This window comes from Urocitellus parryii, chromosome 4, assembly GCF_045843805.1.
Source record: "Urocitellus parryii isolate mUroPar1 chromosome 4, mUroPar1.hap1, whole genome shotgun sequence".
In the NCBI taxonomy this organism is placed as follows: Eukaryota; Metazoa; Chordata; class Mammalia; order Rodentia; family Sciuridae; genus Urocitellus; species Urocitellus parryii.
Window position 1 is genome coordinate 204,031,835 of NC_135534.1, and position 24,176 is coordinate 204,056,010.

At 54.6% G+C, this 24,176-nt stretch overlaps 2 protein-coding genes across 3 annotated transcripts; both read right to left on the bottom strand.

The window, feature by feature from the left end:
* Positions 1–865: 865 nt before the first annotated feature.
* On the bottom strand, positions 866–10,453 carry St6galnac4 (ST6 N-acetylgalactosaminide alpha-2,6-sialyltransferase 4). Its single transcript, XM_077798009.1, has 6 exons — positions 10,282–10,453; positions 9,781–9,867; positions 8,149–8,337; positions 3,807–4,219; positions 2,754–2,861; positions 866–1,553 (listed from the first exon to the last, which is right to left on the bottom strand). Exons 2-6 carry the CDS (start codon positions 9,790–9,792, stop codon positions 1,364–1,366), a joined length of 912 nt encoding a protein of 303 aa, XP_077654135.1. The 5' UTR covers positions 9,793–9,867; positions 10,282–10,453; the 3' UTR covers positions 866–1,363.
* Positions 10,454–14,030: 3,577 nt separating this feature from the next.
* Pip5kl1 (phosphatidylinositol-4-phosphate 5-kinase like 1) lies at positions 14,031–21,740 on the bottom strand. 2 transcript variants are annotated; one of them, XM_026386551.2, is made up of 10 exons: positions 21,702–21,740; positions 20,721–20,924; positions 19,489–19,539; positions 19,119–19,273; positions 18,738–18,862; positions 18,369–18,403; positions 18,226–18,281; positions 17,383–17,495; positions 16,972–17,125; positions 14,031–14,347 (listed from the first exon to the last, which is right to left on the bottom strand). In XM_026386551.2, exons 1-10 carry the CDS (start codon positions 21,729–21,731, stop codon positions 14,080–14,082), a joined length of 1,191 nt encoding a protein of 396 aa, XP_026242336.1. In that variant the 5' UTR covers positions 21,732–21,740; the 3' UTR covers positions 14,031–14,079. The 2 variants fall into 2 exon arrangements, with proteins under 2 accessions (XP_026242336.1, XP_077654136.1); XM_077798010.1 differs by lacking the exon at positions 19,489–19,539.
* Positions 21,741–24,176: the final 2,436 nt, after the last annotated feature.

The window sequence follows — 24,176 nt, forward strand, 5'->3', positions numbered from 1 at the left end:
TCAAGTTGGCAACAGGGATTAAGCTAGGCTAAGTATGGGCTCTGGGTGACTATGCGGGTCCCATCTAAGAGGGGCCTGATCCCTGGACCTGAGAGCTAACCCCAGGGCTCCATCCTTTAGTTTCCTGGTCTCCCTATGATGTAAGGGGCAGGCCAAGCCCTTGGGGGCTCTTCCCAGCCCCTGGTATAGGCCATGGCCTGGGGCCTAGCTCTCAGGCCAGACTGCATCTTGGCCCAGCCATCCCCTGGCTGTCTGGCTTCAGCCAAGTGGCGGCCTCATCTGTGACGCAGGTAAAACCCAGCCACCTCCAGGAGTGGGCTTCAGACCCCCGCCCAAGGCTGGTTGGGGGTGGGTCTTCTGTTCCCACTTCACAGCTTCAGAAAATGAAGCTCAAGGGCAGAAAGGCCCCAACCTCAGGCCAGGCCCAGCCTTACTTCTGGGCAGCTCCCCACTGCTGCCTGCTTTTCTGTTCCACAAAGGGACAAGACTAGACTTAATAGGAATTTAAGTGGCAAAATCGCCGGAATTTGACCCACGGGCCAGGAAGGCAACACAGGGTGGAGGCGCTTCCTTCCCATCTCTCTGGCCCTGGCTGTGCCTCTGCAGAGCAGGGGTCCCAAAGAGGCCTCTGACTTGGAGCCAGCTTCCCGGGCCAACATAGTCATGGGGCCAGACACTGAGGAGACCTGGCCGGTGGGACAGGGGCAGGACTGGCACTGCTAGCAAACACACACAGGCAGCCCAGCTAGCTGCGAGCCTAGGAGGGCCACGGACAGGAGCAGCCCCCAAGGGCACAGCTTAGGGGATTTCATCAGGGAGAGAAGCCCCAGACCCCACCCCAGACACATCAGCACAAGAGACAGGGTCCAGAAAACACGTTTACCCGTACGCTCCAGAGAGGCCCTGGCAAGCACTGCCCAAAGGCCCCTGCACCAAGAAACCCCAGGCTGCTGGCTGCCTCAATAGGGCCACCAGCCCAAGAATGTGGCACCATAGGCAGCTGGGGTGGGTAAAGGAAGGACCAGGACTGGCATAAGGTCATGATGCTGGTGAGTGAGGGGGCCACTGGCCCCAGGGCAAAGGACACTTGAGAGACCTGGTGGTGGGATGAGCCCCAAAATGAAGACATGGATTCCTCAGGAATGGGGGTGGCAGAGAAAGCTCCTCCCCTTCCCCCTCAAGTTATGAGACAAGAGATGGCTCCAAGTATCCCCAGGCCGGGGTAGGAAGGATCCCTAGGTGCTCTGGTATGTGGCAGGAGGCAAGAGTCATAAATCACATGTTCTTGATGGAGTGTGGTGGCCTGGGTTGGGACGCAGGCCTATGGAGGCAGGACAGCCAGCCAGCCAGCCAGCACCAGGGACTACTGGGGCTGCCAGGACGGGTGGGCAAACACAATGGGCCTCTTCTTGGCCCAGCGAGAGAACACGGCCTTCTCGGTGATGAAGCGGTGGGCACTCCGGGGCGCCTGCTCGTGTGCCAGGTACATCTGACACTCGTCCAGCCGGCCCTTCTCGAAGTAGTGGTAAGGCACCGAGGGGTGGCTCTTCTCCCTGTGGGGTGGGGAAGGAGGCCCGTGTGGGACAGGCATGGGGCACCAGAGCTGCCTGCCTCCCGTGACCACTCCTCCCTAGGTGTTGTGGGCCCACAGAGACCCAGGCCTGGTCCCAGGGGAGCCCACCCCAGATAGGGGAGGAGCAGGGCAGCTCATGGAACCCAAAGGCCAGGATTCAAAGCCCCAGGATGCCTCTCACAAGCTGAGCGACTCTGGGTCATAAATACACCTTGTGAATCTCAACAGCCCATCTGCAAAATGGAGATGGTGACGCCCATCTTCCAGGACAAGGGTGCCGATCGAAGGATGAAGACAGCAAAGCGCTCTGCTGGTGCTGGGCTCACAGGGAGGGCCAGAGGCGCAGTGCAGCCAGCCCCGCACACCCACCTACCCAGGGGCACCGTGCAGGCCAGCAGTTGGGCCAGGGCCCTGGCAGGGGCACTTGGACTTCTGTCGTTCCCTCCTCATGCTCAACAAACGAATCCCAAAGAGAACAGAGGGAGAATACCCTTCCTGAGCTCATCAGTGATGGTGACATTAAAATAGAGTAATGTAACAGTGCTAGCCAACACTACTATAATCTGCATCAGAACTTAATATTATGATGTTGAGGGCTGGGGATGTGGCTCAAGTGGTAGCGCGCTCGCCTGGCATGTGTGCGGCCCAGGTTCGATCCTCAGCACCACAAACAAACAAAGATGTTGTGTCTGCCGATAATTAAAAAATAAATGTTAAAATTCTCTCTTTCTCTCTTTAAAAAAAAAAAGATATTGTGTCTGCAGAAAACTAAAATGTAAATAAAATATTTAAAAAAAAATATATTATGATGTTGAAACTATCAAGAGTAGAAACTTGCCTATGGCTGATACACATTATATAACATATATACACATATTATACTGTTTGTGGTGGGGCTGGGGTTTGAACCCAGGGTACCACCCATGCTCAGCAAGGGTTCCACCTCTATTTTCTCAATTTTATACCTGAATAGGTGGAAGCTCTGGGAGAGGCGGAACAGCCCGAGGCTACACTGGCAGCTGGGATCAGTGTCCACCCTGTCCAGAGGCTGCCCTGAGGCCCGAGGCCCTGGGGTGTCTGTGCCTTGGACACCCATTATGAAGCCCCCACAGCTCCTAGGCTTTCTACAGGGGCCCAGAGTCCCCCCTGCTCCCTTCCCACCCAGGCCAGCTGCTCTGACCTGCAGTAGCTGTCGCTGACCATCCCGTAGACCACGATCTCCTCACACAGCTCCAGGGCCAGGATCATGGTGAACCAACCGGTGCTGAGAAAGGAGCCAGACTGCCTCCTGGGGAGGCGGGCGCACTGTCAGCTGGCCCCTCCGACACCCACACACTCAGAGCGGCAGCACTGTTACCCTCCCAGCCCAGGGCCATGCACCTCGACCTCTAGAGAGGCCCAGCAGTGGGCAGGGGACAAGGCTGAACAAACCCAGGTCTGTTCATCCTCACCACCCAAGCTGGGCCTGAGCAAGCCCAGGATGATGGTCCTCTCATCTAGAGGATCAGGCTGGGGAGACAGTAGGGGGCAGCAGAGCATGGTGGGTAAAAGTGGAGGAGAAACAGTCCATACAGACTTATGCTGCCCGTGATGCAAATGAGAGAAATGAGAGCTGAGGACAGGTGGCGGCCAGGACTGAATTCACTGGGGGCGTGGGGGGAGGAGACCAGCAAGGGGCCACTGCAAAGGCAGGAAAGGATGGTGACCTGGGTCAATGTCATACCTAAGGGCGTGGGAGGAGATTAAAGAGCGAAATATAGTGGCAGGGGGCAGTATGAGGTGACTCAGAGGCAAAGCCCAAGTTTCTAGCTGAACCACTGGAGGCCGACAGCTCCATTTCCTAAGCTGAGACGGTGGAGTCACAAGGGCTCTTCTGGGTGATGGACAAAATGAGATTTTGGATGCGGAGTGCTTAGCCAGGTGCATGAAGATGGCTTATATTACTGTAATTGGTACATTTATTATCTGGAAGGAAGCTCAGAGACCAACTGATACCTCAGAACATCCCCTCCAGAGGGCAGCAGCACCCCCTAACATCTCTCCAGCCAAAGTCTCCACCAAATGTCCCCAAGCTCCAGTGCCTCTCACTACCACTGGCTTCTCGATCTGGATGAACATTTGATGACTGACAGCTCCTGCACCTCCAGCCCCCCATCAGAGGGCAGGACTAGACTGCCCCCATCACGGCTGACACCCCCCCACACAGGCAAGAGGAAGGCAGGCCCAGGCTCACCGGTTCTTGCCGGTCTCATCTTGAAAGATCTGGTCGCAGTACGCCATCATGCGCTCAGTGAAGGTGTATATCTGCAGGCCCGGGTACATCCTGGTGAGCTGCAGCAGTGTGCGGTAGGTGCGGCCCCCCAGGGCCCGGTCCATGTGCTTGCCTTGGCCCCAGACCACATACAGAGTGTCGCGGGCCTGCTGGAAATAGTGCGAGTAGTTGCGCAACAGCAGCGGCACGCTCGTGTGCGAGATCACGCGCAGGGTGCTGCGCCGGCCCACATCCACTTCAAAGCCCGTGGTGGGCGCCTGGTTCATGCGCAGTACACACTCGGCCCCGTCGATCTGGGCACCCAAGCCCGAGCCCAGCATCTGACCGGAGCTGGACACCACCGCACAGCTGCGGCAAGGCTCATGGATGAGTGGCTGCAGGTGGAGGTAAAGAAAAATAGGGAGGTTCAGACACCGGGCTTCCTGCACCTGCTACTCCCCCAGCCCAAGGACTGATCTAAACCCCTCTGGCAGGCTGGGCAAAAGAAGTGACTTTCCCAGGGTCACACTGACAGCAAGTGACTGAGCTAAGATTCCACATTCAGAGTCCCAGGATCAGCCATATCTGTCTCTGTTGCTGTTCTTAATGTCCTAAAGTCCATACATCAGAAGTGCCTTATTAGGATTACAGGAGCAAATATTTATAGAGCAATAGAACAGTCTCTGGCACACGCTGGATGTCATAAAGTGTTAAGTAAACATGAACCTCAGTTCTTCAGAATCACTCTTGGGTCCTCCTCCCCTGCCTGAGTCGACCCACATGGTATGCAGTTTATAAGTAAAAGAAGTCTTCAATGCCCACCAGCTCTGGGAATCCTGGTTCCACCCCTTCCTGGCTGTGAGGCCTCAGGCAAGCCTCTGGCCTCAATTTCCTCATCTCTAAAATGGGGATGAAAACACTTCTTTGACCCTCTTGTGAACAGGACTGGAAAATGCCTGGAGGAAACAAGCTGGGAATGCGGATGAAGGAAGAAGTAAGGACAGCTGCCCGGAGTGGGAGTGGGGAGTGGGAGTGGGGACGGATGCCACAGGGTGAAAATATTTTGTAATGTGTAAATCCCTGCCCCAAACTCATGGAGGGTATTATATTTTTGCATGTGAAAGCCAATGATCCTCTGTCAAACTTCTGGAAATCAAGATGGGGGTGTAGCTCAGTGGTAAAAGACCTGCAAGGTGTGCAAGAAAAGACTTACGAAAAGCAGCCCAGAGAGGGCTACAAAAGGGCTTGTGAGGGGCTGAGGTAGTGCGCTCACCTGGCTCACGTGAGGCACTGGGTTCACCTCAGCATCACATAAAAATAAAATAAAGATACAATTAAAAAATAAATATTGTGAGAGTGAGAGAGCTGAGTATTATGGAGTCTGTCATCCCAGTGACTAGGGAGGCTGAGACAGGAGGATTGCAAATTCAAGGCCTGCCTCTGCAATTTAGAGAGGCCCTCAGCAATTTAGCAAGACCCTGTCTCAAAATAAAAAAAATAAAGGACTGGGGATGTAGTTCAGTGTAGTACACCCCTGGTTCAATCCCAGCACCTCAAAAAAAGGAGGTGGTGGGGAGATGACAGAAAATTTCTATGTCACTATGGTTGTTACTACATTCCTTTATACATTTGTCAAAACTTATTGAATTTTACACTTTAAAACTGGTTAATTTTGTTGTATGAGATTACATATCTCAATAAAGTTGATAAATAAATTTTTTTTTAGTGATTTGCACTAGACCCGAGTCACAGCTCGGCCACAAGCCTGGAGATATTCATGGGGGTCAAGAGACAGGTCTCCCAGAAAAGGGCCTGTGCTTCCCCAGTTCCTCCATGCCTTTCTGGGGGGACCTGGGTTTAAAAAGCCATATAAAGGACATGGGAACATTAATTCCAGTCAATAAAAGACACTGTTGAATCCTGCTTGGGGAAATTTTATATTTGACGAGGTACTGATTTGAAGACCTGTAGGCCCATTTTCTGTAACACAATGATAAAGGACATGGTTTTCTTACTCTTCCCTCAGTGTGGGCTTGTCCTGACCTGATTTTAGGGCATTCTTCCTCAAAGGGTCTTTAAAATTTTTTAAACTTCTTTTTTTTTTTTTTTAAAGAGAGAGTGAGAGAGGAGAGAGAGAAGAGAGAGAGAGAGAGAGAGAATTTTTATTATTTATGTTTTAGTTTTCGGCGGACACAACATCTTTGTTGGTATGTGGTGCTGAGGATCGAACCCGGGCCGCAGGCATGCCAGGCGAGCGCGCTACCGCTTGAGCCACATCCCCAGCCCTTAAACTTCTAACATATAAAAAAATGCCCTTTTCCTGGGCACAGTGGAGCACACCTGTCGTCCCAGCAGCCTGGGAGGCTGAGACAGTATTGTTCAAAGCCAGCCTCAGCAAAACCAAGGCACTAAGCAGCTCAGTGAGACCCTGTCTTTAAATAAAATACAAAATAGGGCTGGGCATGTGGCTCAGTGGTGGAGTGCCCCTGAGTTCAATCCCTGGTAACCTGCCACCCCCATCCCCCAAACAGCCCTTTTGACATTCAAAATCTGGACTTCCCATTTCTCTTAAGAAAAACAGAGAGCTGGATGCAGTGGTGCAAGCCTGTAATCCCAGCAACTCAGGAGGCTGAGGCACGAGGATCATAAATTCCCATCCAGCCTGGGAAACTTATCGAGGCCTAAAGTGATTTGGGAGACACTGTCTCAAAATAAAAAATAAGCCAGGTGTGGTGGCCCATGCCTATAATCCCAACAGCTCGGGAGGCTGAAGCAGGAGACCCTAAGCAACTCAGTGAAACCCTCTCTCTGAATAAAAAATAAAAAGGGCTCGGAACGTGGCTCAGTGGTAAGGCACCCCTGGGTTCAATCCCTAGCAGCAACCCCCAATCCCACCCCAAACACAAAGAAGGAGATGAAAGAGAGAATCTGGCTTCCCTGGGTCAAGTCCCCGTGAGGGTGTAAATGTCTGAAATGACTTTGGCCGCCATGGTGGTAAATGGGACAGCATCGACCCAGCCTACCCCAGCATTTATCTCACCTGGCTACTCCTGGGGAACCCAAGACCTTGTACCTACCAGTTACCTTGTTTCTTCAACAACAACAAAAAATACTTGGGATTGAATCAGGGGTGCTTAACCACTGAGCCACATGCCCAGCCCTCTTTTATTTAGAGACAGGGTCTCACTGAGTTGCTTAGGGATTAGGGCCTTGCTAAGTTGCTGAGGCTGGCTTTGAACTCTTGATGCTCCTACTCTCCATCCTCCTGCCTCAGCCTCCTGAACTACTGGGATTATAGGCGTGTGCCACTGTGCCCAGCATTAAATATTTTTTTAAAATCCCTTTTCTTTTTCTTTCCTTTTTTGCAGCAGCGGGCTGTATCCCGGGATCCTGCATATCCCAGGCGGTGCTCTCCTGTGGAGCCATGCCCTCAGCCCTCCTCAGATATTTACCTGGATCTGTTCTGTACACTGGGCATCATCCTGCTGGATCTTACAGCATCCCCACAAAGGTAGGCAGTGTCACCATCATCTTTTACAGATGAGGGTGCTACTGAGACTCAGAGGGATGGGGACCTGAAACACAGCTCCAAGCCAGGGTTCCTGAGCATACCCTCCCCAACACACCAAGAGCCACCAGACACAGAACCGGGGCTTTCCGTACCACAAATCAGCACAGGATACCTTTGGGCAGGATGAGAAACCTACCGCATGGGGCCTCTGAAATCAGGGCAAGGCGTGTGAAATGCCCTGAATCTTGCCAAACAGAGCAAGCGTGGGGAGGTGGGCACCACAGGCAGGGGCCACATTGCCTTGTCACCCCTGAGCCCAGTGTCCCTGTCACCCCAGAGAGGGAACCCTGGGGTTGGACCTATCTTTACCTGTGTCATCTCTATCCACAGCCACCATCGGCATCAGGCTAGACACACTGCACGGGCCAAGTACATGCTTGTTGAGTGGCAAGTGTGCAGACAGATATATTGAAGGTGTGCAGACTGCACGTACCACAGCATGCAAGGCCCGTGTCTGGCTCCCCTACCAGGCTGCAGCACCAGCGGGCAGCCACCCTATTGGATGTGACTTTTCATCCCAGCATCCAGCTGGGAGCAGCCGGGCAATATGTGCTTACTAAAGCCCATTTCCTCTTGGAACTTGGGGCTCAGAGGGTGAAGTGGCTGGCCAAGAACACACAGTTGGTGAGCAGAAGAGCCAAGCTCAGGGTCCAGGCTGGCCTGGCACAAGCCTGGCTCTCCCTGTTCCTAGAGTTGGGGGCACCCTGGCAGCCTCAGCCAGACCTGCCCCACCACGTTGCCTGCCTGACTCACCTTCCCATCTGGCACGCTGCTATAGCCACTGAAGTGCAGGGGCCCCGGCACCGTGGGCCTGGAGCTCAGAGGTGGGAGGCGGTCCTCCAGGCAGGTCGTCAGGCAGAGGGGCAGGCAGGCCCAGCAGCACAAGAGGACGTAGACAGCAGAGAAGACCAAGGAGCACAGGATGATGAGCAGAAGGCGATCCTGGGGAGACAGTGGTCATGGGGAATGGGGGGGTACTTGGGCCTCCCAGATCTAAACCCCACTTCAACAGCCCCGAGAATTCCCAGTCTCTATGAACCAGGCCTTCCTCAGAGGTGCCAGGTTCTGGGCACATGAAGCCATGGAAATAACTTTAGCATCCTATTCTTAGATAAGGAAACCAATTTGGGTTGAAGACAGAACTCAAGTTCAAGGCCACACAGCAAAGAGGCAGCAGAGTGCAGGTGGGGGGCACTTCACGTTTCAACCTGATGCTTGGGTGCACCGTGTAGCCTTGGGTATGAGTCTCCATCCCTCTGGCCCAGGGTGGCCTCCATGGCTCCATGCCATCCCCACCCCCATCTGACTCAGGGGGCAACCCCCTAGCCGATGATCAGGCTGGGGATCAGTAGTCCAGGTGGCAGAGGGGGACTTCAGAGAAACACTACTCAAGAAATGCTTTCAGTACTTGGAGAGCTGCTGCCCGGACACCCCACCCCTAGAAACCCAGTGCCAGAGGCTATTTGAACCAGGAAGTCCTTCCAGCCCTCTAATCTAGCCTGGTCTGGGGCCAGCCCTGTTGGCCCACTCAGTGAAAGCCCCCTTGAAGCCTTCCAGGAGCTGCTGCCTGGTGGGGGACAGGATCCTCCAACTGCCATTGTGTGCTGGCCCATCCTGGTCAACATGTGTCTCTCGGGCTCTCATTTTCCAGGCCCTCTGCCACCCCTCACAAAGCAGCTGCTGGTTCTCTCTGGAAAGCAGAGTGGGAAAGCAGCCCCTGTCAGCCCCCAGGCACATCCTGCCAGAGGTCTACCCTTTCTTTTCTGCCCAAAGTCACATCAGTTTCTAAAAATAAATCTCCTCTGCGGCCAGCTGTTCAGGGGATAGGGTTTAGTCTGTGAGGGTTCAGGCTCTGCCGAGCACCTGGTCCCCTGTTCACAAGGGACCAAAGACCCAGAGACCTTGACTCACTCAGTTTGGCAACTGACCTTAACATCCCCATCACTCAGGTCTCTCCCCACAACCAGGTACCCTCATTAAAGAGAGGGCAGCAGACCTGAACTTTCCCACACTAGCTCACTCGTGGGTGGACCCCATGTGGGTGACCATGTAGTACTATTACCTCCATTTTATGGGCGAGGGGAGCAAGATACTGAAACCAAAAAGGGGATATCATTTGCCTGGATCACACCATCTCCAAGAGCAGAGCTGGGCTCTGAGGCCAGTCATCCTTCTCCTCTGCTCAGGAACAGTGTGGTCAGAGTCACCACCAGGGTCTGGGGTGTGGCTTAGTGGTGGAGGCTTAGTCCTTGGTGTGCCCAAGACCCTGGTCCAATCCTGAGCACCTTCTCCAAAAGTGACCATCATTCTTGGCATGGGAAAGCTGCTGAGGCTACTCTGTGGCAAGGTACCTCAAGTCCCCAGGAGCCCTTCCAAGCCACTTACCCGAGCCTTCATACTGTCACTGGCTGTCAGCAGTTGGGAGGCTGCTGTCTCCAGGGCTTGGGCTGGAAAGGGGTGTGAGCCCGGCACCTGCCAAGACCCAGAAACTCAGAACAGGGAAGGGATAGTGGACAGGGTCCCGAGAAACTGAGGCAGAAGAGGGTCCAGGCTGGGGTCAAGGCAAATGGAGTTGAGGTATCAAATGCCTTAAAGTCTCAAAAATGGGACCTCAGCGTCCCACCCTAAAGGAGCTAGAATCCGAGACCTTCGAGAGTCCTCCCACCAAGCCAATCCCCAGTGTGCAGATGAGGAAGGAGAGGGAGCGAGGAGATGCTCCCGACTCAAGGTCACCCATCAGGTCCGAGGCACATGGAGTCAGGAGCTGGAATTCCTGCCCATCCATCCTACCTCCCTACCCGGGGACGATGGAGAGGCCTGGGACCGGCACGACTGGGACTTCCACCCCTCAAGATTCCCCGCCCCCTCCCCCGGCCGAGCGCTAACCGGGCGGGCAGTTTAGGGCGCTCCGGAGGCTCCCGGTTCGGTGCTCGCAGATCCATGTCCCGCGGGCCGGGCCGGCCGGGCTGGAAGCCGGGGCCCTAGGCGGAGGCGGCGCAGCGGCCGCAGCTCCTGGAGGCTGGGAGCCCAACCAGCGCGGCCGGGGCGGAGGCGGGGCCTGCGGGGACGGGGCGGAGACTGCGCGCCCGGGGCGGGGCCTAAGAGCGCGCCCGGCGCGACCTGGGGCGGGGCCAGCGGCGCGGGCGGGCTGTGCGTGGCCGCCCACACGGCCTCCGGGTGAGGGCGGGGCGCCCGAATCGCGGCTTTTATCTGGATTTCTGCTTCTGCCCCTTTCGTCCTCCCGCGTTCTCTCCGGTCCCTTGCCCGGGCGCTGGACAGAGGAACGAGACCCGGAGGGTGTCGGAGCCACGGTGCGGTGGCGGCCTGGCGGATCAGACTTGAGTTTCCGCCGCTGGGGGTGGGGGCCAAGGAAATTAATCAGGGCTGCGGTCAGGGAGCCTGCCTTTCAAGTGGGTCATGTTGCCAGTAAAATGTCAGAAGCCCAGTTAAATTGGAATTTAGTTAAACAACGAAGAAGCGAATTTTTAAAAATATAATTGATCGTGACCCGGTGACCCTCACCTGAGCCTGTGTAAAGTAGAAATGTGAGACCGAATGAGCCAGGATTGGAACTGCGGGAGGCTTCCCTCCAGAGCAGGTCTCCAGAGAGGCACCTCCCAGAGCTCTTTTCCCTAGTGCCTGTGAGTCCCATTAATTCAGTCTCATCTGAACTGTGTCCCATTTGAAGGCTCAGATGGCATCCCATAAGGATCTCAAATGCAGATGACTTCAGGGGCTCAACTGAAGGGGCAGGTATGGGGCCAAGGGGGCGGGGTAGGCCTCCTGCAAAGTGGAACACACAGGTCCCAAGATCTTTTTTTCTTAAAAGTTGCATTTGGGCAAAATGGATAGAGCGCTTACCTAGCATGCACAGGGCCCTGGGTTCCATCCCAGCAGGCAGAAAGCAAACAACAATAAAAAAAACCATCTCACCTAACAATAAAAAAAAACATCTCACCTAACCATCCCAGCCAAGCCCACCTACCTGCTTTGGGGCACTAGCCTGGGAACCAGCCTGGTTTCCTCTCTGGACCCCATTTTAGAGTCCATTTTCCATTTTCTCAGAGGCTTGGGGTTGGGCAGGATGCCAGAGGGTCCATCCCCAGCACAGCAACCTTCCATGTCTACCCTGCTCCAGGTGCAAGGCCAATCCCCCCCTCCCCCCCACAGGCTCCCAAGCCTTTCCCTATTTTGTTCAGGGGCAGGGAGAGTGACTCAAGTGGTGCTGATCCTGGAAGTTCCCTTTGAGCACAAGCCCTCCTTTTTCCGCCCAGCAGAGAGATCTTGGCCCCTCAGTAACACAGTAGGTCCCCAAAGTCAGAGCCCTTGTGCCTTCCAAATCCTAGTCCTTCCAGTTTCTCTGAACACAGACCCAACCCCAAGGGCCTAATGGTGAAAAGTTCCCTGTGGATTCATTCATCATCATCATTCATCATTCATTCATTCATCACGCACAATGACTGGTGAAGCAATGATTCCTTCCTCGGGAGATTTGATAGGGCAACAGACACAATGACATGCCCAAATTGCCCAAGCTCCCAGGGTAGATAAGGATCCTAAGTCCATAGTGGAACTGAGATCAGGAAATTTGACAGCCCCAGATGAAACTCTTCAGTTGGGTTTTGGAAGCATCAACCATCCTTACTCCAGACTATAAGCCCTGTACCATGTTAAGGCCTGACTGCCTTTCAGTCACTCTCCTTCCACTCTGGCCATCCTCTGACACACCAGTCACATCGAGCTTCTTCCTATCTCAGGACCTTTGTACTCATGGCATCTTCTACCTGGACTTCTTATCACATGGCTGGTTGACTTTTTTCGTAATACTTGTCACACTCTGAAATTTCTCTGTATTAATCGGTTTCTTTATTTATGGCCCCTCTGCCCACTAGATTCTCCTCTCTGACCTGTCATGTTCTCAGGGACATCTCCAGCTTCGCACAGTGTCTGGCACATACTAGGAGCACCTAAATGTCTGTTAAATGAAAAAAAGAGGCCAGGAGTCATGGTCCCATGAGAACCTGGACAATTCACTCCCCCACCCCTGCAGCTGAGTGCCCCGCCAAGACACACTGCAGGGCTGACCATCACTCTGCAGGACAACAGGGCTCTGTGCTCTTGGTCAGCCCTGTCGGATCCAGACCCGAGGAAATGTGGCAGCTGACCCCAGTTCCTGCCAACACCCGGCTCCCCTAAGCTTCCCTGACCCATCACCTCCCGTCTGATAAGGAGAACTTAACAGCTCTGCAGCCCAACTTCCTGCTGGGCAGGAGTAAGGAATTCCATGGTTCCTGGCAGCTCAGAGAGGTTGAGTCATGACCCAAGGCCACCCAGACAATAGCAGTGATGTCAATATCTTAAAAGTAAATATCCCTGGAACTCATGCTCCCACTATCCGTCTTGGCTGCATCCAACAGGCATTGGAATGAAAATACTGGTGTCCCTGAGTGACCTTCTCCAGCCTCCCCTAGGGGTCTCACCCACACTCCCCCCACTGTCCCATTTCGCCCCCAGGCATTTTCTTTCTGTCATGCTGGGCTTCTCCCATCCCAGGGCCTTTTGTGCTCTTGGCTGGAACCCCCCCACCCCCCCTGGGAGTCCTCTGACTCTTCTGGTCTCTGTTAAGTCTCCTCCCACTGGAGACTCCTGGCTGCAGCTCCAGGGCCCCTGTGCTTCTCCATGGGGCTTTGTCACACCAGATTGCTTTTGTCACCCAGACTCTGAGTTCCATGAAGTCATCTTGCTCCATCCCTGGGTTTCCATTGCTCAGCAGAGAGCCTATCCACATGGCAGGTGCTCAATAAATATTTAATGAATTAATGAGGTCTCTTCATCCTTTCCAACTTCACACATTAAACCACTGAGGCACAGAGAGGTTTAGCACCTTGCTCTGGTCACACAGCCTAGAGCAGCTGAAGGAAAGGCCCGCTTGGGCCTGGTTGGATTGGACTGGGGTCAGAGGCCAGGCTGGAGTTTCCTGGAGGAGGGAGAGGGGGTGATATGGGGCTAGGCATGGATCCTAGTAGTATCTGTACAGCCCAGACCTTTGTTCTGACAACTGATGCTTGCCTCCATTTCACAGATGAGAAAAATGACTCTCAGAGGAGGGCAGAGCTCACTGGAGATAAATGGTGCACTTTTAAAATGTATCCCAGAGCTCCAAGAAGCCCCTCCCCCGACCTTCTCCCACCTCCGAGGGAGTAAGGCCTGGGTACTCAGGGCTGAACTGGCCACTTACCCCTTCAGGCCTCTGGGCCTCTGTTTCCCCACATGGATGACGAGGGGAAGGGCGTTCGGCCTCCCCCCTTCCCCGGAGCATGAGGATAGGGCCCGGGAGCCGGTGCCCAAGAATACAGGCTCCCTGGTCCAAAAGGCATGGTGGAGTCCTGGTTCCAGCATTTATTGCTGAATAATCTTGCTCAGTGCCTTCACCCCTGAGCCTCCATTTCATGGTCTGTAAAGAGAGAATAGTGGCATTTTTTGAGGATTAAAGGAACTGATTATAGGGAAATCCTCGACGCGACACGGGCCCAGCACCACCAGCAAAAGGAGCAGAGCTGGTTGGCGGATGCTGCCCTCTGATGGCCATCCGGAGGAACGGCAGGTGGGCTGCCCAGGCCGGCGGGAACCAGCGTTCCTGGCGTGCGCCCATTTCCCGAAAAGGAGAATGGGGCCAGGTGCTGGTCACTCGGTGTGCTCCTCTACCCACTGGCAGAGGCGACGGGCGTAGCGAGCCGGGCTGACGGTGGAGAAGGTCCGGCCCGGGTAGCGCAGCGTCTTCCACAGGTGCTCCAGCCGCTTGCGAAGCCCGTAGACGGTGGCCAGATCCACTAGGCCCAGGAAATAGCGCTGCTCGGGCCCGTCCAGGATGTGGAGGGCGTTGGGGGCGTCTGGCAGCAGCCGGCGGTTCTGCGCCTCCGGCTCCTCCGGGCCCTGCGCCCCTTGCACAGACCTGGGGTGGGCCAACAGCAGAGTGAGGCTGCCTCCTCCTCCAGGGAGCCCCGGCGCCCCAGCCCCGCTCCCTCCCGCAGCGCCTGGGCCTGTGGCGTGGGGTCAGCTGAGGCCGAGGGAAGGGCAGCCTGCGCCCCCGAGCTCCCTGCAGGGCACAGCACTGGCCACACGTGCCCGGAGCACCCGAAATGCAGCCGGCCCCGGTGGAGACGGGGCCGAGACGGCATGAAAAGATTTTTATGTTGATCAGATGAAATTGATCAAATTTGGGATGCACTGAGTAAATTATATTGTTAAAATTAATTTCATCTGCCGGAAGCGGTGGTGCACACCTGTCATCCCAGCGTCTCGGGAGCTTGAGGGATCGGAAATTCAAAGCCAGCCTCAGCAAAAGCGAGGTACTAAGCCACTCAGTGAGACCCAGTCTTTAAGTGAAGGGTTGGGGGTGTGGCTCAGTGGTCAAGTGCCCCTGAGTTTAATCCCCTGTACCAAAAAATAAAATAATAATATTAATAAAGCTCAGGTGCTTTCATTATTTTTGTCTTGGGTAGTGCCAGTCTAGAGCATTCGGGTCACACAGATGCTGGCTCTGGGCTTATGAGCCATGTGACTTTGGGTAAATCCCTTATTTGGGTATTGCCTAAACTGTTTGGGTCATCTAACCCGGGAAGTCTCAGGGCCACAGCTGAAACTTTTCAAACAAAGTACAACAACCCCAGTTTGCAAATATGTGTGCATGAATTTGCCTCAAAACATATTGCAAATCAGAAGATGTATTTGGCGAGACTACCAGTCCCAGCAGAAGCAGGTTCAATTCCCTAACTTTGTCCTGTGGGGGTCGCTGAGGGACTTTATTCCTGTCCTATCAGGGCTTGGGGGAAAAAAAATGCCAAAGGAGATAAACCCTGTCAGCACCAATCAATCAGGACCGGGGGTTTGAGAGTCCAGGCGAGGTGTACCTGGGGGTGTGGGGCAATGTGTTTGTTTTCTGAGTGGGAGTGGGAACTGGGGGTGGTGGTGAGAACCAGCATAAAAAATTTCTATGTAACAATAACCTCAGTAATCTTTCTTTCTTTCTTTTTAGTGGTAGATGGACAAAATACCTTTATTTATTTTTATGAGGTGCTAAGGATCAAACCCAGGGCCTCACATGTGCTAGACAAGTGCTGTACCCCTAAGCCACATCCCCAGCCCAATAACCTTTCTTTCTTTCTTTTCTTTTTCTTTTCTTTTTTCTTTTTTTGGTACTGGGCATTGAACCCAGGGGTGCTTAACCACTGAGTCACACCCCCAGCCTCCCCCCCCCTTTTTTTTTTTTTTTTGGTCTAGAGACAGGGTCTCACTAAGTTGCTTAGGTCTTTGCTAAGTTGCTGAGGCTGGCACTGAACTCGCCCTCCTCCTGCCTCAGCCTCCTGAGCCACTGTGCACCACCACACACAGCTGTAACAATAACCTTTCTAAGCAAACCAGGACTTGCTGGCTGAATGCCAGCAGTGGCCTAAGCATCAGCTGCATGTAGAGGGCAAGGAAGGAGCCCACCTGAGCTAGACAGAGAAGGCCCTGTGGCCACAGCAAGCGCCATCTAATCAGGTGGGCCCAGCTGCCTGGGGAGCATCACCCTGGGTTCTGCTTATCCCCACCATTCCGAGGTCTTTTTCTAAGGGGCAGGAATGGAGGCTGGAGGAGAGAACCTCGTCTTTCACTTCCCTTGTTCACCCACCAGATCAATGGCTTCAAGTGCCTGTTTTAACCCCATGTCATTCCATTCAAGCACAGTGGGGCGGGCTGGGGAGAACGCCTATCTAATAACTAACCACGAGCCCACAGGTCCTCAGGAGTCATCCCACAATCTGGCTTCCCTCTTTCAGCCTCTGTGTTCACATCTCTAAAATGAGAGCCCAGTCTCAGTGAGGCTCCTGGTTAATATGCAAGGAGTGACAATTATTACTATAAAGGGGGGGGGTGCACAATGATGGTGGCATTGGTGAAGCCCTCAGGGCTGTGGAAAGGGGATGCCTGGGTTAGAGGGTAGGATGCTTCTTTCCTTCCTTCCTTCCTTCCTTCCTTCCTTTCAGTACAGGGGATTGAACCCGGGCCTTGCACATTCTAGTCAAGTGCTCTACCACCGAACCATATTTCTAACCTTTTTTTAAAATTTTGAGATAGTCTTACTAAGTTGCTGAGACTGGCCTCGAGCTAGGGAATCCTCCTACCTCAGCCTCCTGAGCAGCTGGGAGTATAGGCGCGTGCCACCATACCCGGTGGCAAGGACTCTTTCTGTGGCTGAAATTAAACAGGTGTGTCCCCTGGTCTGAAACCTTCAGTGATTCACATCCCCTGCTGGAAAATGGGCAGACTCTTCAAATCAGTACCAAGTCCCTTGACCAACTGGACCTCATCAGTTATGTCCCTGGCTGTGGTCTACCTGTGCCCCTTGCCTCTACCAGCCTGGCTTCTCTAGCCCCTGCCTTCCATGCACATGCTCACACCTACACACACTCACCTGCACACTCGCAGGCCCTGCACCTCCCAGTGTCTGAGTCTGTGCCCTGCACACCCAGCGTTCCCACACCTTGCCCTCGGTCTTTCCCACCCTTCTTCTTGCTGTTGCCCTGTGGGGCTCACCTGGCCATGCGGAAGATGAGGCAGCTGCCCTGGCCTCTTTCGTCCTCATGGAGACACTGGAGGGCCATCAGCAGGCTGTAATCCAGCACGTTGAGCTCCCGGAGGAAGGTGGTGTCCAGTTCCATCTGGCGGAGAAGCCAGCTCCGTTGGGGCCCTGAGGATCATCAGTAACCCCCTGAGCTCTCAGCATGGGCTAGCCATAGGAAGGCAGTCCTGTCCCCAATTCACAAATGGGGAAACTCATCTATCATTTTCCTCAGCCACCTAGCTTTGCAAGTTGTGAAGCCAGGATTTGAAACCTGTTCTACTTGACCCAGAATCTAGGCTCTTAAGGATTCAGGCAGAGGGCAGTGCAGGGACATCCATCTGCAATTCACCCTGGCAGAGTCGGTGACCACACCCATGGCTCACCCAGGTTGATGGTCTTGCCCTGAAAGTTGAGGTCCTTCAGCACTAAGACAAGGGGACTGCCCTCAGGGGCCGGCTCCACCCAGCGGCTCACCTCGCAGCCCTTGATATCATACCTGAAGGTGGGGAGACGGGTTCAGCTTTGCATAGACAAGACACACAACAACTCCACAAGTTAATAATTAGAAGACTTTCTACTGGGTGACTGTTGGTGTAGACACCAAACTCCTTATATACAGCATCTCTAAAACTCAGAACAACCCCAGTCTGCTAGTGGCCCCATGCTAGAAATGAAGAGACTGGGGTCTGGAGAGTTCCTCTGACTTCTCTGAGCCACACAGTAAGTAAAGACCAGAACAGGGATTCACACTCAAGCCTCTGGAAGCCCAGCCCTGATGTAGCTCATCTTGTAGCTGCTTCTTGACACCTGGTCAACCCAAGAGTGTCCCAGAAGCAGGGACATCACCAGGAGGGCAGGGGAAAGTCGATGGCTGTGGGGAACCTTTGGGCAGAGTCACCGGGGGCTGTATGTAACTGGGCTGGGTTTGGATCCCTGCTCCTCTTATTCATGGTATGACCTTGGCCTTCCTCAGTTCCTCAGCTATAAAATGACAATGGCAACACCTATCCCTCCACCTCCTTCTGGGAGTAAAGAAGATAATGAACGCAAGAGCTCAATACAGTGCCCAGAGCACACTGAGTGCGCAGGAGATGCAGGTGGCTGGTGTCACTGTCTCTGACCCACCGGGTCTTTGGAATGTCCCTTCTTACGGCCTCGGTGAGTATGCTTCAGGTGACGCACTCCAGGTGGCATCGTGGCCCTGTGCCTACTCCCGCCCAACTCACCTCTCGGAGATGCGGCCGGCGGGGTAGAAGACGCTCTGCATGATGATGAAGTATTTCTGGGGACAGGCATGAGGAGTGAGGGAAGCCAGGACCTCACCTTCCAGCCGCCCTCCACCCAGCCACCTTGTCTCGGCCTCACCCACCTTCTTTCCCTGGGCCACCCTCAGGCTGTGGACTCCTGGAAGGAGAGAGGGGGCAACGTGAGGCCCCCAAGTTCCACACCCTGGGTCCAACCAGCCTCCATGCCAGCTCCAGGCCTCGTCCTCAAAATTCGCAGCATCCTGAGCCCGTCCCTCCAGGCCCCGCCCCCAGACCCCTTCTCTGACTCGAGTGGGTGTCCCCACCCCAGACAAAGCTCCAGCGACGCCCCCACAGGCACGGTCCAGGCACCCACTGACTGTCCAATCCCAAATCTATGCCCTGGGGCCCCGCCCCAGACCCTGGCCCCGCCCACAGACCCCAGCACCCGCCGGAAATTTTGCCCTCTGAGGCCCAGTCCCCAGCCCGCATACCCAGCAACCGGGCTAGCAGCGAGTGCGGGTGCCGCTGTAGGTGCTGCACGTAGCGGGGCAGGTGGGTGAGCAGCACCCTCACCTCCCGGCGCCGCTGGGTCTTCAGAAAGAAGCGCTGGTCGTGGCTGCGGGGTGGGGAGGGGGTGTCTCTGTCTAACCTGGCTGAAGAGTCTCCCACCAGGCCTCCTGCATGAGGCTCCTCCTCCCGGTCTGGTCCTGTGGCCTCCCCGCCCACCCTGGCCCTCAGTCTTTCCTCCCCACATTAGACCTCCCCCTGGCCCTGATCCTCCCTGAGCTTGACCGCTGTTTCTCTCCCCAGTGGACTCTCCCCCTGCCCGGGGTGCCACCTCCACCCCGCTCCCACCCATGCAGCAAGCTCACGACAGGAAGAAGCTGGCCTTGCTCTTAGAGGTGCTGAGAAACTGCAGGTAGGGGCCGCCGGGGCCCAGCGCAGCCTGATAGTCCTCTTCGGCTAGACCAAGGGAGCGCCGCAGCCGGGCGAAGGCTGGGCCAGCGAGGGTGCCCAGCTCGAAGCCCTGGGAGGGGAGCAGGGTGGAGTGGGAGTTGTGCTGGGGGGTGGGGTGTCACGCAGAAAGAGTAGCTTCCAGGGAGTCTCCGCTGGTCCAATTGTCCCTGCAAGGCCCCTGGAACCAACCATCACTCCCACTGCACAGATGGGGAAACAGGAGGAGCCAGCGCAAAGACCAGGCAGGACAGGCCCTCTCCTGCACAGCAGTCTTGGGCTTCCTACCTCATGAACCTGGGTCAGGACCTCAGAAAAATCCTCCTGGGAGGGCAGCCCCTGCAGGGAGCAATAGAGGGTGTCAGGGAAGGTCAAGGCAAAGTCCCCCACTGCCTTCCCCAGGAGCTCAAGTGTCCTATACCTGGCCTTGCCCCCTGATCTCAATTTGATTTCTTCAGCAAACAGGGACTTGAAGTGTCCCTGTGTGTGACTGAATTGGACAGATGGACTGCCAGCACTCCCAGGACTGGAGGAAGGGCCTCTGTAACCTGAGGCAGGGTATGTCTAGTCCACTGCTGGTTCCTCAGCACAGGCTCTGAGTCAAGCATGGCACATCACTCAGACACAAGTGTTAGCCAAGTGAAGTCAGATTTCATCCGTACAGAGAGATGGACCTGCCTGATACATCCTGGAAGGGGCAGGATCACAGAAGGCTTCCTGGAGGCTTCCTGACCCTAAGCTGAAATATGAAGGGTAGTGGAGAGGGTGCTCATGACAATGTCAACATTGTGGAGCAGTGTGCAAGGGAGCAGGTGCACTCAGTAGCCAGTAAGGCAGAGATGGAATGAGGATGAGGTTGGACAGTTGACCCTTATAGACAGCAGGGTCTTGAGCCATGCCGAGTATTGGGGCCCTGTGGAAGATTTTCATCTGGTGTAGAATTCAGATTGGGTTTAGACTCACTGGGGACTCTCCCTCAACCCCAGGTCTCTGTACCAGGCCTTGGCCATGTGATATGGCCAAACTGTGCACATGTGCACACACACAAACAACATACATGCTCACCCAGGCTTGCCCAGCTGCTGAGCTTGCAGCTGGGTGACCCTTTCTGCTGAGCCAGCATGGCCCCAGCATAAGCTCCAGGGAGGATGGGCTGGGCTGGCAGGGTGGGGGTGGGATCCCTTCTCAGCTGTACACCCTGACAGGGAAGGGATGACCTCAGAAACCAGAATATAAATCCCTCCATCCATTATGCAGATGGGGGCACTGGGGCCTAGAGAAAGGTTGAGGCCCACTTAGAGTCTCACAGCAATCACTTCAGTCAAGGGGTCCCTACACCCCCAAGAACCTAAGATTTCCACCACCTCAGGATGTTCTTCTCTCCCTGCAGGAGGCACAAACCTGTCCCTTCCTCTGCTTAGCCCTCTCTAATCCTCAGTTCAGCAGAATTAGCAAGATAGGCCATCATCCAGATCTTGCCCTTACTGTTGTGGGGTGCACGAGACCGCCTGGCCATTTACCATGAGTGGGTGGTCTACAGAGACCTGGGTGGCTGCCCAGAGCCCTGCTTGCATCATACATGTCAACCCATGCAGCTCATGCCCTGGGCTGATCTCAAACAGACCCAGGCGTGATTGCTTGTCTCGAAGGCGCCAGAGGATGCCACGCCGGCTGGAGCTTGATGTGGCTGCTCTGCGTCCAGCCTCTGGGGAGGGGGCCAGGACCTGGTGAGAAGAGGCAGAGGAAGCAAAGGGCAGGTGAAGTCATCTCAGAGGGGGAAGACCCAGGTTTAAGTCCCACTTCCACTACTGTGAGTCTTCCTCTCGTCTTTCTCTGCCTCAGTCTCCTCAACTGTAAAATAGAGATAATGCTGTGCCCATCTCACCAGGTGTTGGCCCTCAGCATCCAAAGAGAGCAATGGTTATCCTAAGCAGAGCATGCGTTCTGCCGTCAAACCAAGCTGAAGCTCCCATCCTTTCATCAATCGCCCTGGGTAAACCTCACTTCCACCTGCAACACCAGAACTATAGTAACTCCTTCGCGGCAGGTATCAGCTGCGTTACTGTTGAGTTTGAGCTCAAGCACAGGAAGCCTTGACAGCAGGAGCTGTGATGCCGGTGATTCAGTCACATATCTGCGCATGTATGCTGAGCTCCTCCAGGCCAGCGTGGAGGGTCAGTCAGCACGATGCTGAGATCAATACCAATTGGCCCAACATGTGTCCAGCACCGGCTGAGCTGGACCTCCTAACAGCCCTATGAAGGAGGAGCTTTTGTCATCATCCCCATTTTCCTGATAAAGGAAACTGAGGAAGACCTGGGGAATACCCGCCAGATCACCCTCCTTCTTCATACCTGTACCTCATGTGGGGCGTGTCCTGGCCCTCACCCAGGGTAGAGCCCCTCCTTGACTGGATGGGGGCGTGTCCGCGTTTTTGGCTGAGGGGAGGCCCAACCCCTGCCCACCAACCGTTCCCTGTCTTTTCTCAGGTCCGCACCTACCTCGCGAGGCCCGGGGCTTGGTGCGGCCATTGCCCCCACAGCAGCTTCCCGGGCTTTGGCCGCATCCCTGCCGCCCCGCTGCAGGATCCAGGCTCCGCCCCTGCCTCAAGGCTGACCAATCGCGCGGCACCGGCCTCGGCTGCGTCCAATCGGAGCGGGGGGCGCTGGCCATCGCCTGCAGGTCCCGCCTCCGAGGCTGCAGCATCTTTCAGACCGCGGTCCAGGAGGGGCGGGGCCGCGGGGCGCTAGCTAGGGTCCTGGCTCACCAGGACCTCCACATTCCCTCCTGGGGTCTGGAATGCGGCTCTCCCGGCCCATGGTATGGGGGCGGGTAACCTCAATCCTGTCCTGCCCACTCATTCAGTTGTGAAATTCCCATCAATTGTCTTTGAAGAGATGAAACTAAGATCCAGAGAAAAAAAGTGACTACCTCCAGGTCACACAGGAAGTCAGAGCATCCATTCACTCATCGCATATATTTGGAACACCCACTTGGGGCCGGGAACAGGGCTAGGCCCCGGAAATTTAGTGGCAAGCAAGTGGGTAGAATACAGTCGCTAGTGTGATCTTTTAAAAGCATAAATCCGATGATGTCACTCTCATGCTTAAAGCCACAATGGAACAACATTCAAACTCCTTGCCATCACCCCAGGCCTGTCTGTCTGCCCCAATCTAGACCCAACCTTAACTATCCTCCCTCTCCACCCACCTCAGCCAGCCTCCTGGGTCCCTGCTGTTCCCTCACCAAACTCTTAGCTGGAGGCTCTTTGTTCCTCTGCTTAAAGTCCTTTCCCCCAGACTCTCACTTGCCTTGGTCCCTCTTGTCCCCTTGCAGGATTCAGCACCCTGCCCCACACTCTTGAGCATGTCACCTTTATTTTCTTCATTTCCCTTCACACTGTGAGATTGCCTGGGTCATTTATTGTCTTATTACATTGGCCCCCTAGAGAATGAGTGCCACCCATGCAGGAACCACATGGGCCTCATTTCCTGGTGAGTGTCAACAGAAACTGGTGCTTGATGAGTATATATTGGACTCTTGTGAGCAGGGGTTGCAAAGGGCCTTGATGAGTCCCAGGAAGTGAAAGACCAGAGTGATTGAAGTGATTAGAGAACATCATTAGGCATGTAGGGGCTTACTGGTGTGGTGGTTGACAGTGGTCTTGAGGAACCCGGAGAAGCATTATAAGTAAAGGCGAATGTGAGAAAGATGCTCAGATAAGCATTTTTTTTTTTTTTTTTTTTGGTGGGATTGGGGATAGAACTGAGGGCCTTGTATATGTTAGGCAAGCATGCTACCATTGAGCTACATCCCCAATCCCCCAGACAAGCACTTTATTTTTTTAGTTGTAGATGAACACGATACCTTTATTTATTTATATGTGGTGCTGAGGATCTAACCCAGCGCCTTACATATGCTAGGCAAGCGCTCTACCACTGAGCCACAGCCCCAGCCCCAGCTAAGCATTTTTGAAAGGACACTGGTATTATGTACAAATGCTCAATAAAAAAAATGTGGAGAGAGGAAACAGGAAAGGACACTGGTTATTGTGCACAATCACATTGGAATGCAGGAGAGGGCAGTGAGGAAGCCTTCCCTGGTTTTGGCAGAGGATGGTATCTTGGCACCAGAAATATGGCTGGCTGGGGTGAGATTAGGGGAAGGAAAACTGGCAGAGGCTGGGGTTATGTGGATGCGCGGAGTTGGGAAGGAAAGCCAGGGTTGGGGACATAGAAAATCAGTCATGAGAGGGACAGGACTTGAAGGAAGCCAGATTTGGGGGAAGTGAGAATTCAGCTCATGATAGATGAATCTGGGGTCCCAACACAACCTCCAGCAGACAGCTAGGGACTAATGCATCGAGGCTGAAAGGAGAGCCAGGCCGAAGGCACCCCCTACTCACACGGGTCCAATGTATACTCATCAAGCACAAGCTTCTGCTGAGCACTGACTGGGAAATGAGGCCTGCATGGTTCCTGCATGGGTGGCACGTCCACTCTAGGGGGCAATGTAATAAGCCAATAAGCGAACCAGGCAATCTCAGTGTGAAGGGCGATGAAAGAAATAAGGTGATATGCTCAAGAGTGTGGGGAGGGGCACTGAGAGTCTGCAAGGTGACAAGAAGAAAGGTGATGTCACCCAGGGAGGGTATGGGGAGAGAAGGCCTGCAACCCGACCCTGAAGAGCCCAGCATCTCATGGCAGAATAGAGGAGTATGAGGGCCAGAGACATATCAAGCAGAACAGTCGTCACAGACTGAAAGATGTCACAAGCTTAATGGGAGCAGAAGTGTCCTTTGAATTTAAAGAGCAGACATCACTGATAGCTTTGGTGGGTACAGTCTTCCTGGAGTGATGGGGAGAAACTCAGTACAGCATGAGGTGTGGGGGGGACCTGAAGGGAATCATTGGGTTGATGGAGGGTCCTGTAAGCGGGAGCCTGGAGCATGGCAGGACATACTGGGAGGAGCTGCT